The 16,186-nt window shown below is 44.0% G+C and overlaps 2 protein-coding genes across 5 annotated transcripts in view; one reads left to right on the forward strand and one right to left on the reverse strand.

The window, feature by feature from the left end:
- The window catches only part of ECD (ecdysoneless cell cycle regulator), a 32,286-nt gene extending 28,251 nt beyond the window's left edge, over positions 1-4,035 (reverse strand). Inside the window, exons 1-3 of the mRNA XM_066600586.1 lie at positions 3,940-4,035; positions 1,696-1,913; positions 1,046-1,163 (exon numbers count right to left, since the gene is read on the reverse strand). Coding sequence (XP_066456683.1) covers positions 1,046-1,163; positions 1,696-1,900 — 323 coding nt within the window. The 5' untranslated portion in view covers positions 1,901-1,913; positions 3,940-4,035. The remainder of the gene's footprint in view (positions 1-1,045; positions 1,164-1,695; positions 1,914-3,939) is intronic.
- A 48-nt stretch (positions 4,036-4,083) lies between these two features.
- Positions 4,084-16,186, forward strand: part of FAM149B1 (family with sequence similarity 149 member B1) — a 43,184-nt gene continuing 31,081 nt past the window's right edge. For all 4 annotated transcript variants that reach the window (XR_010792602.1, XR_010792603.1, XM_066600588.1 and 1 more), the window contains exons 1-6: positions 4,084-4,145; positions 5,851-5,935; positions 6,324-6,434; positions 8,125-8,248; positions 11,507-11,649; positions 14,343-14,459. Coding sequence is in view for 2 of the 4 variants with exons in the window: in XM_066600588.1 (XP_066456685.1) it covers positions 5,889-5,935; positions 6,324-6,434; positions 8,125-8,248; positions 11,507-11,649; positions 14,343-14,459 (542 nt within the window). In the remaining 2 variants the exon portion in view is untranslated. The remainder of the gene's footprint in view (positions 4,146-5,850; positions 5,936-6,323; positions 6,435-8,124; positions 8,249-11,506; positions 11,650-14,342; positions 14,460-16,186) is intronic.

Raw genomic sequence — 16,186 nt, forward strand, 5'->3', positions numbered from 1 at the left:
GCCAATATACTGCAGTCTGTAGTGCTATGCAGCTGGTGTATATTGTACTGTATACAGTATAGTATAGAAACAGGGGAAGGAGAATATGGAGTATGCTCCTTTGTTTTTCTTTATGTGGAAGTGCAGAGCAATTGGATTTGGGGGTCAGTGTAATACAGATCCCAAATGCGCCCATGTACAATAACCCTTACCATGCAGCAGACTTAGACTCTGATCTACCATATCTGGTGTGGTGGGAGCAGCTCTGAGGCAGGATAACCCGGTCACCTCCAGTCCGCTAATGTATTTACTGGGATCTCTGGAGGGAGCAGGTTACACCTGGTGATTACAACCTTTAGAGATAGTAGATCACTAAAATCTCATTTCACTTAATATTTTTGGTTGGAGATACTCTTTAACGTTTACCTATCGTTTTGCCATTTTGTAATATTGCATATCTTCATGTAGTAAGTAGGATGGCTGACACAATCTTCACACTACCTAATCCCCCACAGTGCATTGGTAGTGTTAGACAAACAATGCACTATACTTGCTCTCCGATTGGCTGGACTTCCTCACGTGATCAGCACTAGCCAATCACTGAGTAGTGCACAGTGTGCATTAGGAAAACGGCTGCAGGCATCTTGGACAGATAAAAATGGGACCTAGAACTTGCTCTTCTCAGCCACCCCTCCAGTCTACAACTGCAGGCAATATACCCATTCTGCCTCCTGTACCAGAAATTCATCTTTTCGCAACGCCGGAGGGTCACTTCAAATTCAGAAAGTCAGAGCTCCGACTCCCAAATTGAGATATTATGAAATTTATCACTACATAATTTTTAACCCATTTCAAACCTAAACAATAGGTACTTTTGAAGCTAAAAGTAAAAACTTTTGCAGTTGTAGATTGGATGCATTTTCAACAATATTTAGCATCTTATTTCCAAATAAGAAAATGTCACAACTAGTAAATGGTACTTGTTGCATTTAGTTAAATCCTCTCTGTGTCACACATTCACTAGGAGTGCTGGATCACCATATAAATGTAGCAGGAATTGCCGTACCGGGCAGCGAGGTCTGGAAAGTCCACCGTGATCTGTTGGATTAGGTAAACTATAAACCACTCATCTTCTATGTTATCACCAAAATGTGTTATTCCTCCAATATGAGCTGGGACATCACCTAATGAAAGGGAAACAAGACAATGTAACACTTACATACACATTACAATAAAGTTGATAGAAAAGGCCAATTTTAGCAAAAAAAATAAAAAAAATAAGTGAAATTTTACAATGAATAATCGTTTGAGCGATAACAGAGTCCTCATCTGGAAACAAGTCGGCCGCGCTTTAACTTTTTGTCCAATAGCTGGTCAAAGAAAAAATATATATATTATTTTCACGAACGAACTTTCATCCACAAACGATCTTCCTTGGAACGAAGAATGACCAAGAATCCGTTGCCCGTTGATTTCAATGAGAGCCATGCTTGCAGTTACAAGTGCTGGCCACTACACAGAGGTCGGCGCAGCGACTTCCGCTCTTACTTCTGCGTATTTGCAATGCTGACAGCATGTGCCCGCTCAGCTGATCAGTTGGGGTCCCAAGCGACGGACCCCGGCCGATCAACTATTGATGGCCTATCCTGATGATAGGTCATCAATAGTATTTCCCTGGAAAACCCCTTTAATCTTGGTCTCTATGTATTTTCTTACCTTTTCTCGATTTATACTTGAGGTTAAATGCTTGGTTCTGCCAGATGTAATCAGCCAGTAAGGGGGCTAGTTTAGCGAGTATTTCTTCTATGTATCGCTGCAAAATCTGTTTGAGCTTTGCAGGGTCACTTGTCTCACCAGGCAGCAGGAAAAGATGATACTCTACAAAATCTTCCACAACCAACATCTTATTCTTCTTCTCCATGGTGCGGGAGGTTCTTAAGAGAAAATTGAATAGGAGCGTTAAAAATAATATTCATGTTTTGCTTAAAGTCACTTTAATTATTAACATTACAGGAATAGAGCTGACATTCCCAATACATTTCTTTATTAATTTCCCCAGCAAGCAGTAGTGTACCTCAGCCGTGGACAAGTCTTTCCAGGTCTGTGAACCCCCAACACAGTTACATTACCACTATATCTAGGGTTGTCACCTGGCTAGTAGGTGCCGGGACCACCTGGTAACATGAGGCTGGTGCACACTTCCACCCCCCCTTCCCTCCAAAAGCGCTCTTATTACAGTGATCTCACACTAACTCCGTCTGCCTAAACACAGAGAAAAGTAGCCAAAACTACACCTATGGCAAGTAAATGGCCGCATGAGTTTGCCGGTAATTCGTGCAGCCATAAGCCGCTTTGGGTGTATGTCAGCATCTCCCCATGGCAAAATTGCACTCACCCCTTCTTTGCCCTACACCACCAGGGATCCTGCCTGTTGACGCCTTCACTACCCTATACCACCAGTGAAATTAGCACTAACTTTAAAACTAAGTCACTAGGGATGCTAGTATTGAGCTTTTTACCACTCTAGCCCCCCAGTATTTACGAAAATAAATATTTGCATGGAGGCACTGCCCCCCCCCCCCGGCCCCCAATGCACACCCTCTATTTTGGAGGAAAAGGTGGCACCCACCATATATGTAATGCTGACACCCGATCACAGCTGTTAAGCATGTAAATGCTGCTGTCAATTCTAACAGTGATATTTTAATGTCCAAATGGCCCCCCTTCAATGAAAACATGTGGTACCATTTGGGTTTCGTGGCAGCCTGGGGCCTTATGAACACCCTGAGGGCTGCCATGTATTTCTGCCTATTAAAGGATTCTACCAGGATCGCAAGCTATGTCCTATCCACAGGATAGGGGATAACTTGCTGATCATCAAGGGTCTCACCACTGAGACCCCCACTGATCCTAAGAATAGAGGGATCCCACAGTGAACAGGAGACTGAATAGAGTGCTGGTTGTACAAGAGTGCTGACGCTGCATTCACTTTCATTGGCACTGCAGAAATAGCGTATTTTCATCAGCATAGTATATTGTAGTGCTGCAATATATTGTAGAAAAGCAAAGGATCACCAGTTCGAGTCCCCTTCAGCAAAAAAAAAAAAAAAAGGAAAGGAAATAAGGCCCCCTGTCCACGGCAGTGATTTCGCCGGTGGTAAAATCGCTGGCGAATCATGCCATCTGAAGCTTTTTAATAGCGTTACTATGGAAAGTGCCAGCCTGTATCCACGAGCAGAAATCAATTCGATTCTCCACAGTCAAAGTATCTAGCAGATTAGGCTGACCGCGGAGATCAGTCTGCGGCTCCTGCACCTGATACCGCAACGCCCATGGACAGGGGGCCCGCGTGGTATAAAGCTTTTTTTATTATGAGAAAAAAAAAAAAAAAAAAAAAAAAAAAAAAACACACACCACAACAACACCCCCCCCCCCTAAATAATAGGTCCTAAAGCAAAACAAAAATAAAACATTTGGCATCAGCAAATGTGTACTACAGTAAAAATTGTGTCAGAAAAAGAATAAATAATACACAAACATCAGAATTTGTTCACCCAGTCTCCAAGAAAAAAAACATTTAATAAGGGATCTCAAAAGTCATATGTACACCAAGATGGTAGCAATAACAACCTTGTTTCGCAAAAAAGCAAGCCTTTACACAGCTGCATCAACAGAACTTTTTTTTTTTTAAGTTATGGCGGTCAGAAGATGGCAACAAAAAGTTACATTTCTAGGATCTTTTTAAAAGTAGCACAAAAAAAAAAAAAGATAACTTTGGCATCATCATAATCATAGTGACCCACAGAAAATGCTTCAATTGTCTCTCCCCCCCCCAGTGACAACGTGAGTATTTGTAATGGAGCTACTTTGCACCTGTAGTGCCCACAACAGTTACAGCGCCCCCTCATGGGAACAATGTATAAAAGCGGCAGTGATAGACGCTTCACTCCGGCAGGTTACCTCAGTATGAACAGTCCGCACTCTCTCCCAGTGAACCACACGCGGCGCTGTCAGCCTTCCATCAGGAGATTCCACGCTGACGTCATTATAATGCGCTCCAGTCGGACCATGTGACAGGAGGCGGTCGCAGGCAGTGACGTATGCGGGAGTCATGACGACTACAGAGCGTCCTTACGGCGGCCTGACAGATGAGAAGTGCCGCAGCGGTAGGTAGCGGTCAGTGTCACTGCAGGGAGGAAGGCGTTAAGCGGGGTTGCTTTTATTTAGAGGCTAAAATGAGTAGAAGAAGCTGTAACCTCTGTGGAACCACAAGTCACAGCATTCTGCACTAGGAGGCTGAACGTGCTTGAACTCAGTAAGGGAGTCTGTAGAGCTGTACATGTGAGCTGGGAACAGTTACACTAGCGAGAAGACTGATCTCGCAAGCAGAAAAACTTTATTCTCCTGGGGTCCTGACAAGGTCTGATTAAGGGTGGACAGGAGGGGCGCCCCCTAGGGGACGGGGCATGAGGATGAGTTTAAGTTCATTGGACAGGAGAGATGCTGTAGAAAAGAGCCCATGGAGATCAACATCACTTTACTATTGTTAATTTGGGTGTAAAAAGTACAGAAAAAGTGACGTTTCGGCCTCCGCTGGGGGCATCCTCAGCTTTCCTGCAGATCAGCACAGTTTGTATGAGTGGATGGTATACAGAGTAATGGGCACTGAGATTTCTGAGGTGGGCGCTATATGGGCACTGGCATGGTTTGCACTAAGGCTGGTTTTATACATCACATGGTAGTTGTGGAATTTTGGGGTGAAAAATTTCTGCAAGTATGGGCCGTATAATGTTAGTAAATGCGTATTTGGATCATGTTGCAGATTTTCACATCCGAAGATCTATTTATTGCAGAAAATTCACATCGGATTTCATTCATTTCAATATAATGAATGGAATCCTGTGGCTAAGTCCTCATTCAGACAAGGTTTTTCTCGCAGCCACGAGAAACCGTGGCCGGAAAATCGTGACCATGTAAGCTATTGGATTCCAATGCATACATTTACATGGGTTATTTTTTTTCATTTTAATTTTTTTTTCTTTAGTCGCAAGAAAAAATTGCCACGATTTTTTCCTTGCAGCATCAAAAGATAGATCATGACCTCTCTTTTGATGAAAATAACAGGGCGCTCCCATAGATTCCCAGCTGAAAAAAAGGAGGGGGAGGGAGTTTACCTGGGTCCGGCGCTCGTTGCAGAAGACAGCTGCTCATATTTAAGATCCATTCTGCCGACCACCCCTGCCGCGTCCTATTCATGTGCTACAACCTTGTGAATGGACAAGAAAACGCTCATTCCTTTTGGAATTAGATTGCGACAATGCAGCGTTGATGCAATTTTATGATGCAATGCAACCTGCGTAAAAACACATCGCTCGTGTGACAGAGACCTTGGGGCTCCCACACACTTGTGTTTTTTTAACGCTGCGTTTTTTTTTAACAAGAATCAATGGGACTTTCTAATTTTTATTATGTGTGAACATCATTGCTGATTTTGATGTCAATATATATATTTTTAATTCGGAAATATAGCAGATTTTTTTTCCACTACGTGAGAAAGTAGCCTAGCACTGTATATAGAAACCACTGACAGACATTCATCATATCAGGTTGTTAATATTCTGCTTCTCCCTTCTTTCTTGCATCTGTTGTAGGAAAGCTCAGTGACCGTGAATGTGACCGCTATCACAGCGGATGGTACCCGGGTTCCTATGTTGCTAGCATTACATCTTCCAATGATATGGTAGTGGGGAATGTATCCCTGCATATCTATGCTGAATTGTCAGTCGGCAGTCTGGGAAAGCTGGGTGCCTGTTGAATCAAGGTGTGTAAATATTGACAATACCTTTACTTCTACATTTTTGTTGACCACAGACATCAAGCAGAAATGACAGCGTGACCCGTGTAGTAGGATGATTTCCAGATACAAAAGGAAACCAGTATCACAGACACTACAAATGTAAGTCCTGCGTAGAGATGAGCGAATATACTCGTTTCGAGTAATTACTCGATTGAGCACCGCGATTTTCGAGTACTTCCGTACTCGGGTGAAAAGATTCGGGGGGCGCCGGGGGGTGGGGAGAGGCGTGGCGGAGCGGGGGGTAGCAGCGGGGAACAGGGGGGAGCCCTCTCTCTCTCCCTCTCCCCCCCCACTCCCCGCTGCAACCCCCCACTCACCCACGGCGCCCCCGAATCTTTTCACCCGAGTACGGAAGTACTCGAAAATCGCGGCGCTCGGGCGAAAAAGGGGCGTGGCCGAGTAGGTTCGCTCATCTCTAGTCCTGCGTCATTTACATGTGTGTCAGCTTATCTACATATAATAATCATATTATTATCTATATTTGTAGTCATCAGACCCTTTCAAAAGCTGCAGAGAACCATCCTCATCCGGACCGAGGCGAAGGATTCTCCGGCTCTCTTGGCAGCGCAAGATATGAGGCAGTTTCTGAGTGTGAAAGGTACTTGTTATATGGGATTCATTTATAATGAATGGGACACAGAGGTGATGTTATACGTGAACAGTGTTAAAGTCATCTGCAAGGTAGGGGATAACTTTCAGATCGGTGGGGGTCCAACCACAGGATGCCCACTGATCCCAAGGACGGGACTCCGGCATGTCCTGAAGGCAGGGCAGCAGCAGTTGCATATGTGCACTGCCACTCACTGCGTTTCAGTGGCCAAGTTCTAGTGCTGGGTTAGCTATCCTATTGAAATGAATGGATGCATGTTGCTACCATTCTCATGTCAATACATGTTCTCGGGATTGGTGGGGGTTGCAACGGTTGGACCCACACTAATCTGAAAGTTATCCCCTGTCCTGTGGATAGCGGTGAACATTCAGTCATGGGCACAACCGCTTTAAGAAGTAATTTACTTCAGTGTAAATGGCGCAGTCTGAGTATCATTGCTGATAATATGCCTCCCTTTATGGGTATATCTACTCATGGTCCAATGGTTGTTACAACACCATGTTGCTAAACGCTTAACCTTGTGACAATTTTGACAATTTTAAAAGCAAATGATACACAGGAGCCAGCACTTTGGCAAATGCAAGATAATATATATATATATATATATATATATATATATATATATATATAGATATGCATACATACAATCTCTATATCTCAAACTACTATCAACCACTTGTCCGTGAGTGAGTTAGTTACATGCTCTGCCCCCTGATCACGTGACTGTGATGTCATCAAAGGTCCTTCATCACAAGTGAGTTACATGATCCGCCATCGATCACATGAGGTGACGTCATCAAAGGTCCTGCACATGGCTGCTGTACAGCTAGGTGTTCGTTAGTATTCCATAGCAACGGAGGCCATGGGGGTTTGTAGGTGATGGTAAACTAACAAACACCTACAGCAGCCGTGTGCTTACAGGACCTGTCATCATATCACCGTCCTGTAATCAGTCACCTGTGTGGGAGCAGTCTGGGGTCACATGACCAGGGGGTGATCAGTGTGTGTAGGACTCTGCCGTGCTGCTTTTCATCCCTGTTGTATGTAGCAGAGCTGTATGTGATGTAGATGTAGCAGTGCCGTGTATGTGGCGTGCATGTAGCACAGCTGTGTCCTAATAATTACTAGTATATAAATATATTAGTGAAGCTGCAGCAACAGGCACTGATGTTTCAGGACACTCGTCACTGTAGGCTGCACAGGTTTTATGTACCCATCTCAGAAAGGAGGGGCGCATTTAACTTTCCTCCTCAAGCGGAGAGGCTACATGTATCCCTGCATGAACGTGACAATCGGTTGACTGTACATCAGTGACTCTGCAGTCAGCAGATCTCAATCCAACAAAGAATCTAGTTGTAGCATTAATATGCAGCAAACAGCGAGTTACTGTCATGTCAAGGAAGATTCCAGCACCTTGACGAATACCTGCAATAAATAATTCAGGCTGTTGTGGAGACCGAAAGAGTTCCGACCCAGAAATGATGGCCACTGCTTGTATCTAGGTCCGCCCTGACTGCTACTATGTCATCAGTGACTAATGAGCTTCCAGCATAAACCTTTAATTCAATAAAACAAATCTTGATACATTTCATATATTATTATATATTTTAGTATTAATTAGATTTGTGACCATACATTATAATGGAACAGTAAAGATCTGCTGTATTCATATTTTCAGCATTTCAGATGTTTCCGGAAATTCTGGATTCGCAAGGAATGATACCCAGGTTTCATGGTCGGAGTTTCAGAGTTGCGCCGGTCTGTCAACGGACAACAGCTCAGTTTTGTCCTGGGGCTTTGATGTAAGAAATAATAGCTTTGTGTGTCTAGAGCGTATGTTATCTGATATGACATCACACATAAATGTCCTGTCTGCAGGTACACACTACTCCATATTACCATCAGCCATTCATTAACACTAGACGCAGTATAAGGCCTTAGTCAGACGGGCGTTTTTTCGCGCGATTTGCAGATCGCATGACGGATGCGCATCCGCAAATCGCGTGACCGGTGCGCGCAAGTCGCCCGCAAATCGCCCGAAAATCTGCTCCTAGCCGCGTTTCATTAGAAACGGGCCGGAGCTGTCCAGCGCATTGCATTCAATGGAGACGGCAATAGAGCCGCCTCCATTTAAAGCAATGCGCTGCGGGCGAGCCCGGGATGAATTGTCGGTAAGGGCTTAAATATATAAGCCCTTCCCTGCAATTCATCCTAAAATGTGTTAAAATAAAAAAAAAAATGTATACTCACCTTCTCCCGGCAGCCGGAGCTCCGCGCGGCCGTCCTGCAGTGGGTGTGAAGGGGGTGTGAGTCAGACCTGCCCTCTGATTGGCTCAGCGCTGAGCCAATCAGAGGCATGCCTCACTCACACCCATTCATGAATTCATGAATGGATGTGAGTCAGACCTGCCCCTGATTGGCTCAGCGCTGAGAGGCAGCAGTCACTCACCCATTCATGAATTCAGGGCTGTGACCAATCAAAGGCAGATCATTCAGCAGGCGGGGATTTTAAAGCCCCGCCGGCTGAATAGTGCCGAGGAGCAGTTCAGGAGAACTGACAGCGGCTGCGGCTGGACTCCGGCTGCAGCGGAAAGGTGAGTATACAATTTTTTTTAATTTTAACACATTTTAGGATGAATTGCAGGGAAGGGCTTATATATTTAACCCCTTCCCGACAATTCACCCCGCGCACGCTGGCAGCCTATTGCTTTCAGTGGAACCTGCTGTATTGCCGCTCCATTGAATTCAATGGGCAAACATCGTTCTTCTCTGCCACAGCTGTAACAGCTGTGGCAGAGAAGAATGATTTGTCTTCTATATGTTCTCAATGGGGTCGGCGCTGCTGCCGCCGGTCCCATTGAGAGCATATAGAGAAGAGAACAGGAATCGCAGATCGCAGATAGGTGCGATCTGCGTTTTTTTTTTTTTTTTTGTTCTATAATTTATCGGACGAGCGCATAAAAAGCTCTCATGTGTCCGATACCATTGCAAAGCAATGGTTTTATAAAATCGTCGGACGCATGCGCAAATTGCGGCTAAAAACGCCCGTCTGACTAAGGCCTAACTGAGCTGCTGACAAATCATACAACACCTAGGTATTGTACCCATAGTAAAAATAAGTGTAAAAACCCATAGAAATGTTTCAAAAAGGAAAAAATATGTATTGCCACTTATTGTTGACAGTAGTTTTTAGCTCATGCGCTGGTTTGGATTGTCACCACCCCGCTTATAACTGAAGGCACTCTATGACCGGCTGTATCGAGAATCTGTATATTTTCAATCATATATTTTGGTGCAGGCGATATATTAGAAACTGGTAGATATACCGATGCGCTGCACGGCGATGTTATGAATGGCAGACCTGTAATATAGAAAGTGAGCCACAACAATGAGTCCGGCACCGCACTGTTGTGGAAGTCGTCCAATATTAAAAGCTGTTGCCCATAGCAACCAATCACAGCCCAGCTTTTATTTTACCTCAGAAGTATAAGAAACAAAAGCTGAACTGTGATTGGTTGCTGTTGGCAATAAAAATTACCAGGGAAGTCTGTGAGTTTTCGATTTTTAATTGCGCCTGTATTCGTTATTTGGTGCTGAGGAACGCTTATGCAAAATTTCACTCAAATCGGACCAGAATATATATCCCAGGTACCCGATACAGAACGCAAGCTATACAAAAGGGATATTTTTTATGTAAGAGAAGAGGAAAACAGAACGTACACATAAATATGTGGAAGCACACTGATGCTGGTTAATGCTATGTGAATGTATTAGCCATATATTACACTGCTGAGGTAAAATAACAGCTGTGCTGTGATTGGTTGCCATATATTATACTGCTGAGGTAAAATAAAAGGTGTGCTGTGATTGGTTGCTGTAGGCAACAGCTTTTAATGTTCAGTGCTGAAATAAAATGAAAGCTACTTATACCTAAAACACAATCTGTCTGTTTGTGTCGTATACAAATCCCCATTTTTGGTCTGGTTTGAGTAAAATTGTGTATTTTTTGTTGCCAATAGCAACCAATCATAGCTCAGCTTTCATTTGTTAATCTGCTGAAATGAAAGCCGTGCTGTGATTAGTTGTTATAGTCAACAGCTTTTAATCCTTTTAGCGCTGAGGTAAAATGAAAGCTGCGCTGTGATTGGTTGCTATATATTATACTGCTGAGGTAAAATGAAAGCTGCGCTGTGATTGGTTGCTATATATTATACTGCTGAGGTAAATTAAAAGCTGTGCTGTAATTGGTTGTTATATATTATACTGCTTAGGTAAAATAAAAGCTGCGCTGTGATTGGTTGCTATAGGCAACTGCTTTTTCTGCTGTATTCCTGTCTGGGGATATATCATTTCCTGAAACACAAATTGTCACGTTCAGTCTGACTCTTCTAATGGGAATTACGTGTTGGAAATAACCAGGAATACTAAATCGAGTCCGTAGAATCCATTGGTGAAAGCAATTTTGGGGGTTGCTGCATTAAAATTCAAGGAAAGGGAAAAAAAAATGCAAATAAGGTTGCCAAGACAACAACATTTCTGAATTATTGGGGGCCTATAAACATCTTTGGGTGAAGATTATACTGGTTGCAAAACTTCATGTCAATTGGTCGTATAGTTTGTGTGCGATGCTCCAACAAATAGACATTGACAGATCTATAGAAGATGGTGCCCCCCACTCAGGACACCCTTCTGTTAGCGAGATTCCACAGCAAATACTGCCCATAGCATGCTATGGAAAAACCCCATTACCTCTACAGAGATGCAGTCAATAGAAGCCGTCCAGCCGCGGCCCTTCCGCAATCATCATTGTGGAAAGGTTGCGGGATCCGCGACGGTGCGGCTTTATCTGTACTGTGCATCTGTGCACCAGATAAGAAGAATACGGACAGGTACGCAGGGGTCACCGGCCGGGCACAGGGTTGAATTCCGCTGCGGGATCCTGCATATGAAATCCGACCTGGCCATATGCAGGCGGCCTTAGATTAGTGATTGAAATTCATGCTGCAGAATGCCACACAGTGATGGATGCTGAACATGTATTGTCTTCCTTGTATTGGCAGGAGTTTGACCAGGCTGCAACAAGACAAGTGCAGAAGATTTTCAACCAGATTGATGAGCTGCTATATGAGCAGAAGGCCAGTACGCTTGTGGAAGGTCTGCAAGAAGAGTGCCATCAGTGGACATCGTCCTTCCCACACCTGCGGTATTTCACTTACTGAGAGCTCAACTGGATGGTTTCTAACTGTTTTAGGACATTAACCGTGTGTGAGGAAAATGCAGCAAAACCTTCCCTAGGGCTCCTTCCACGGGCATAGCGATATCCTGCGGCGGATCTCCGCCACGGGAGCCATTGCTAGGAAGCAGGGGAGAGCGGACGGCTCTCCGCGCTGAGCCTATCTGACAGATGCTCACCACGGAGAATCGCGGCAAATCGCAGCATGCTGCGATTTAAATCCTGCGAGCGGAGAATCGCTATGATTCTCTGCTCGTGGACAGGGGGGCTGCGCTTTTCATAGTAGTCTATGGAATGCGTTCACTGCGTTCCCCGCGGCTGGACAGGCAGCCTTATATGATAAGCGATATCTTTCATAATGTATCCAATGGAAATCAGGTGGCTTACTAGCTTATTTAACTTGGAATTAAAGGAGTAACAAAAGAATAGAAATATACTTTTAAGTTAGATGCACTCTGGCTGTAAATGCAGGCACAACACGCATTGGACAGCACACTGACAGCAGTCCATGCGCTGCACAATATACACAGCACACGCGCATGCAGTGGTATGCTTTATTCCTCATCTGTGAAACTGACAGGAATAGGACATGCAAAAAAAACGGTGTCTATAGCTCCATCAGTTTCTTAGACTATTTCCATAGAACAGTAAAATCTCTCAGATATGCAAACCGTTGTTTACCCATGTGACCACTTCAGCCAACAGATTGCCCAACAGGGACCTCTCTGATAATGTCTCATAAGCCTGCTGGGCCTTCTGGCTGTGTGACATCACCTCTCAGATGCTGCGGCACCAGACCGCTGAAACGGCAGTCCGGTGCTGTGTTGAGTATATTTATTTTATATAGTTATAGGCACTGGGGGTCCCAAAGCTGTATGAAATAAATACCTTGGAAAAGCCCTTTAAAGCTGCCTCTGCTCCTTATTTCTCTGTAGCACACACTGATAAATAACATTATCATGCAGAAAACTAGTGAAGTACTGAGCAGTGTAGATGCTATTCCAGTAGCTGTACTGTAGGAAAGTAAATCACTTAACATCTGCTGCAGCAATGTCCATATGAGTCTCGGGTAACTCGGGTGGTGTGTCACTTCGAGAAAAAAAAACATAAATTTGCAATATTTATAGTTTAAATAACAAAAATGTATAATTGTAATGTATAACTGTATTTAATAAACCCAAAACACCCATAGCACAGGCCCACGCCTCTCGCAGCCTTCCCCTCACTTATCTCAGTAATGATGAGCCCCCAGTGGTGACAGTGCACCCACAGTGGCGACAGCGGCCCCCCAGCAGCAACAGTGGCCCCCCAGCAGTGACTGACCCCCACAGCGGCCTGCCAGCAGTAACTGACCCCCAGTGAGTGCCCCCCGAGACCCACGTACCTACCTCCTGGAAGCTCAGCTCCTCCTGTGCTCGGCGCGCTGCTAGCAGAGATGATCCCCGCCACACACTGTGACGTCAGTGTGCTGCCAGATGCCTCCTCCCCCAGACGCTCTCGCGGAACCAACAGGTAGGAGATGTCAGGGGAGGGGGGAGGAGGATCCCGGCTGCACACTGACATCACAGTGTGCGCCGGGATCAGCGCTGCTAGTAGTGCTGGTTAGTGAATACCAGCAGGGGGCCGCGGGCCCTGGCCAGTATTCACTAACGGAGTGAGCGGCCTCGTGTCAGCTACTATGGCTACGAGTGTCAGTGCTGACACGCGTGTGATAGGTTCGCCATCACGGTTTTAGATCAAGTGATTTGCACTTTTGCTGGTTATCACATAGTCACCAGTTGTTTGAAAAGTCAGTGACTAATTAAATCCATGTAACAATTAGAGGTCTGTTTGGTAGCGACTGACCATCAAATCCTTTTCATAGCCATCTATTTAAAAAACAACGTGCTACCTTGCTTGTGCCACTACTAGAAAGAGCTTAAAAGCTTACCGTGTACTGTCTTATTATTGACTTCAATGAAAGGGTACGGCCACAGCGAACGGAACAGCCGCAGTCTTTCTCGTCCATTTGTAAAGTGCTGCATAATGCTTTGGCGCAATGCACATAAAGATGAGTGTGGATGTAGCCTAACCCTGTGGGGCTGCAGGCATCTTTTAAAATGATGTCTAGATCAGAAATGGAGAGATTGCAATAAAGATATTAAAGGGGATTTCCCAGGGAGAACACTATGCATGATCTATCTGCACGATAGGCTATCAATAGTTGATCGTCTGGTCGGGATCTGGAGGGACAGATTCCAATCAGCTGATTGCGCACCTGCTGACAGCATCTCAATTACACAGAGGTCACAGCAGAAGTCTCTGCCCTAACCTCTCTGTAGTGGCCGGCGCTTGAAATCAACACGAGCCGTGTCTGCAGTTACTACGGTAGCGCCGGCCACAGACTACCACTGCTTCCACTCCGGCTTCAGTGTTATTGCGGCGTTGTCAGTGGGCGGACAATCAGCTGATCGGTCGGGGTCCCAAGTGACAGACCCCAGCTGATCAACTATTGATGACCTATCCTGAAGATAGGTCATCAGTAGTATTCTCACTGGAAAACCCACTTTAAGAAATGAATCTCCTTGCAAAGTATCCAGCCAATTTAAATGATTACTGAATATGGTTTGAAGAATTATACTTAGTATTGGTCCCTTCACTGTGTTTATCTGTCAATATTTCAGAATACAAGGCAAGCAGGTAGTGCCCCCTGCAGACGATGGATGCAGCTGGCACTCCAGTAATTCTGAAGCTACTGCTTCCATACCATTCAGTGCCACCCATGCGAAAGAGTCCAGCGAGTAAGTACAAACTGCACACAATTTAATATATGATTATCATCTATAGCAGTATATGGAAACGGAAGCTTTTCCACATCATGTGATAATCTTTATTAGCAGATTTGATGAGTGAAAATAAATTTCTGATTAACTGGTAACTTGAAGTGAAATTATGATGTTTGAAATGAAGCATGTATAGACTACGGCCAGCGGTAATACCTTTTGGAGGAATCTTCTTTTTACCTAAAATGCACGTATTTTGGGTTGAGATATATGTGTGTGTGTGTGTGTGTGATATATATATATACATTTTTTTTTTATTATTATGAATTTTGCACCTTTTGGCGTCTGCGGCTTCTATGTATTAGTGTATAACAAGCTGCAGAAAGCATATTATATAATACATGAAAGCAAAGATCTACAGACGATTGGGGAGCATTTTTTTATGCCTGATGAAAGTCAACAATCAGCCGATGATTGAGTATCTGCTTGTTTGTTGGATGATTGTTATATCTTTTGCGCAGCCCAAGGAATTGGAGAAAACATGTTTTGAAGAATGTTGAGACCCTTGACATTAAATTTAAAAAAATGAAATGTATTAATTGTTTTACGATTTACTTCTTATTCTGTATGTTTGCACTAAACCTCAGTAGAACCAATGTCCTTCTAAAACCAGAAGTCTTTCATTGGGGGTAATTAGTGCTAGAGGGGCCACGTGCAATGGATATCTGCGTACTGTGATTCTTATTAAAGACATTTGGTTTTTTTTATGTAATTTGAATTATTTTCTAGATTTGTTTGATTTTACCATCATTTTGTATTTTGGATGATGTAATAACAGCACTTTAAGGAAAAATCCGCCAGCTTGTGTGCAAAACGGAAAAGTCAGTTTGTTCTAAAGAAGAGCATCTGTATGAGGCCCCTTTCACATCTGCACTGGAACCTCCGTTCAGAGGTTCCATCACGGATCGGGCACAAAATACCAGAGGAAAAAGCACTGCATGCAGGACATGTTCGGCCAGTAAAATGCCGGATGGCTGAGCAGAAATCAAACGGATGCCATTACAGTCAATGGGGTCCATCCGCGCTGTTTGATTCCGTTATAAGGCCACTCTCACACATGCGCTTGTAAAAACGCAGCGTTTTCTGTATTTTCAGCATAGTTATAAAAGCAGACAAGCAAGCGGATATTGCTAGAACTGAAAAAACGCAGTCAAAACGTAGTAACCACATTCTACCAGCAGTGCTGAAAATGCACAACATTCATTTCAATGGGCAAAGCAACATGTTTTAGAACACAGAAACGCATGAAAATAGAACAGACAGAGCTTTAAAAAAGCAGCGTTAAAAATGCTGCGTTTTAGCGTATGTCTGAGAAGCCCCATTGAAATCAATGGTAACATTTGACAGCGTTTTCCGCTGCGCTAAAAACGCAGCGTTAAACGCTTAAAAAAAAAAAAGGGATGTGTGATTGTGGGCTAAGACAGGTAGACTCGGCCAGGGGATTCCGCTTTCCTGCTCCTATAAGGCCACTGTCACACAAGCATTTTGTTTGCTGCGTATTTTACACATGCAAAATCACACACATCATGTCCTATTATTGGCATCTTAGCTCGTATTTCATCTATAAATCGCTCATTAAAATGAATAGGATACAAAAAACGTAATTGCACAATTAATACTGCGTTTTCGAAGTCGGTTGCTATGCCACCTGCATAAAAAAAGTTGTGACATCAGCTTGCTTGTCT

This window comes from Eleutherodactylus coqui, chromosome 4, assembly GCF_035609145.1.
Source record: "Eleutherodactylus coqui strain aEleCoq1 chromosome 4, aEleCoq1.hap1, whole genome shotgun sequence".
In the NCBI taxonomy this organism is placed as follows: domain Eukaryota; kingdom Metazoa; phylum Chordata; class Amphibia; order Anura; family Eleutherodactylidae; genus Eleutherodactylus; species Eleutherodactylus coqui.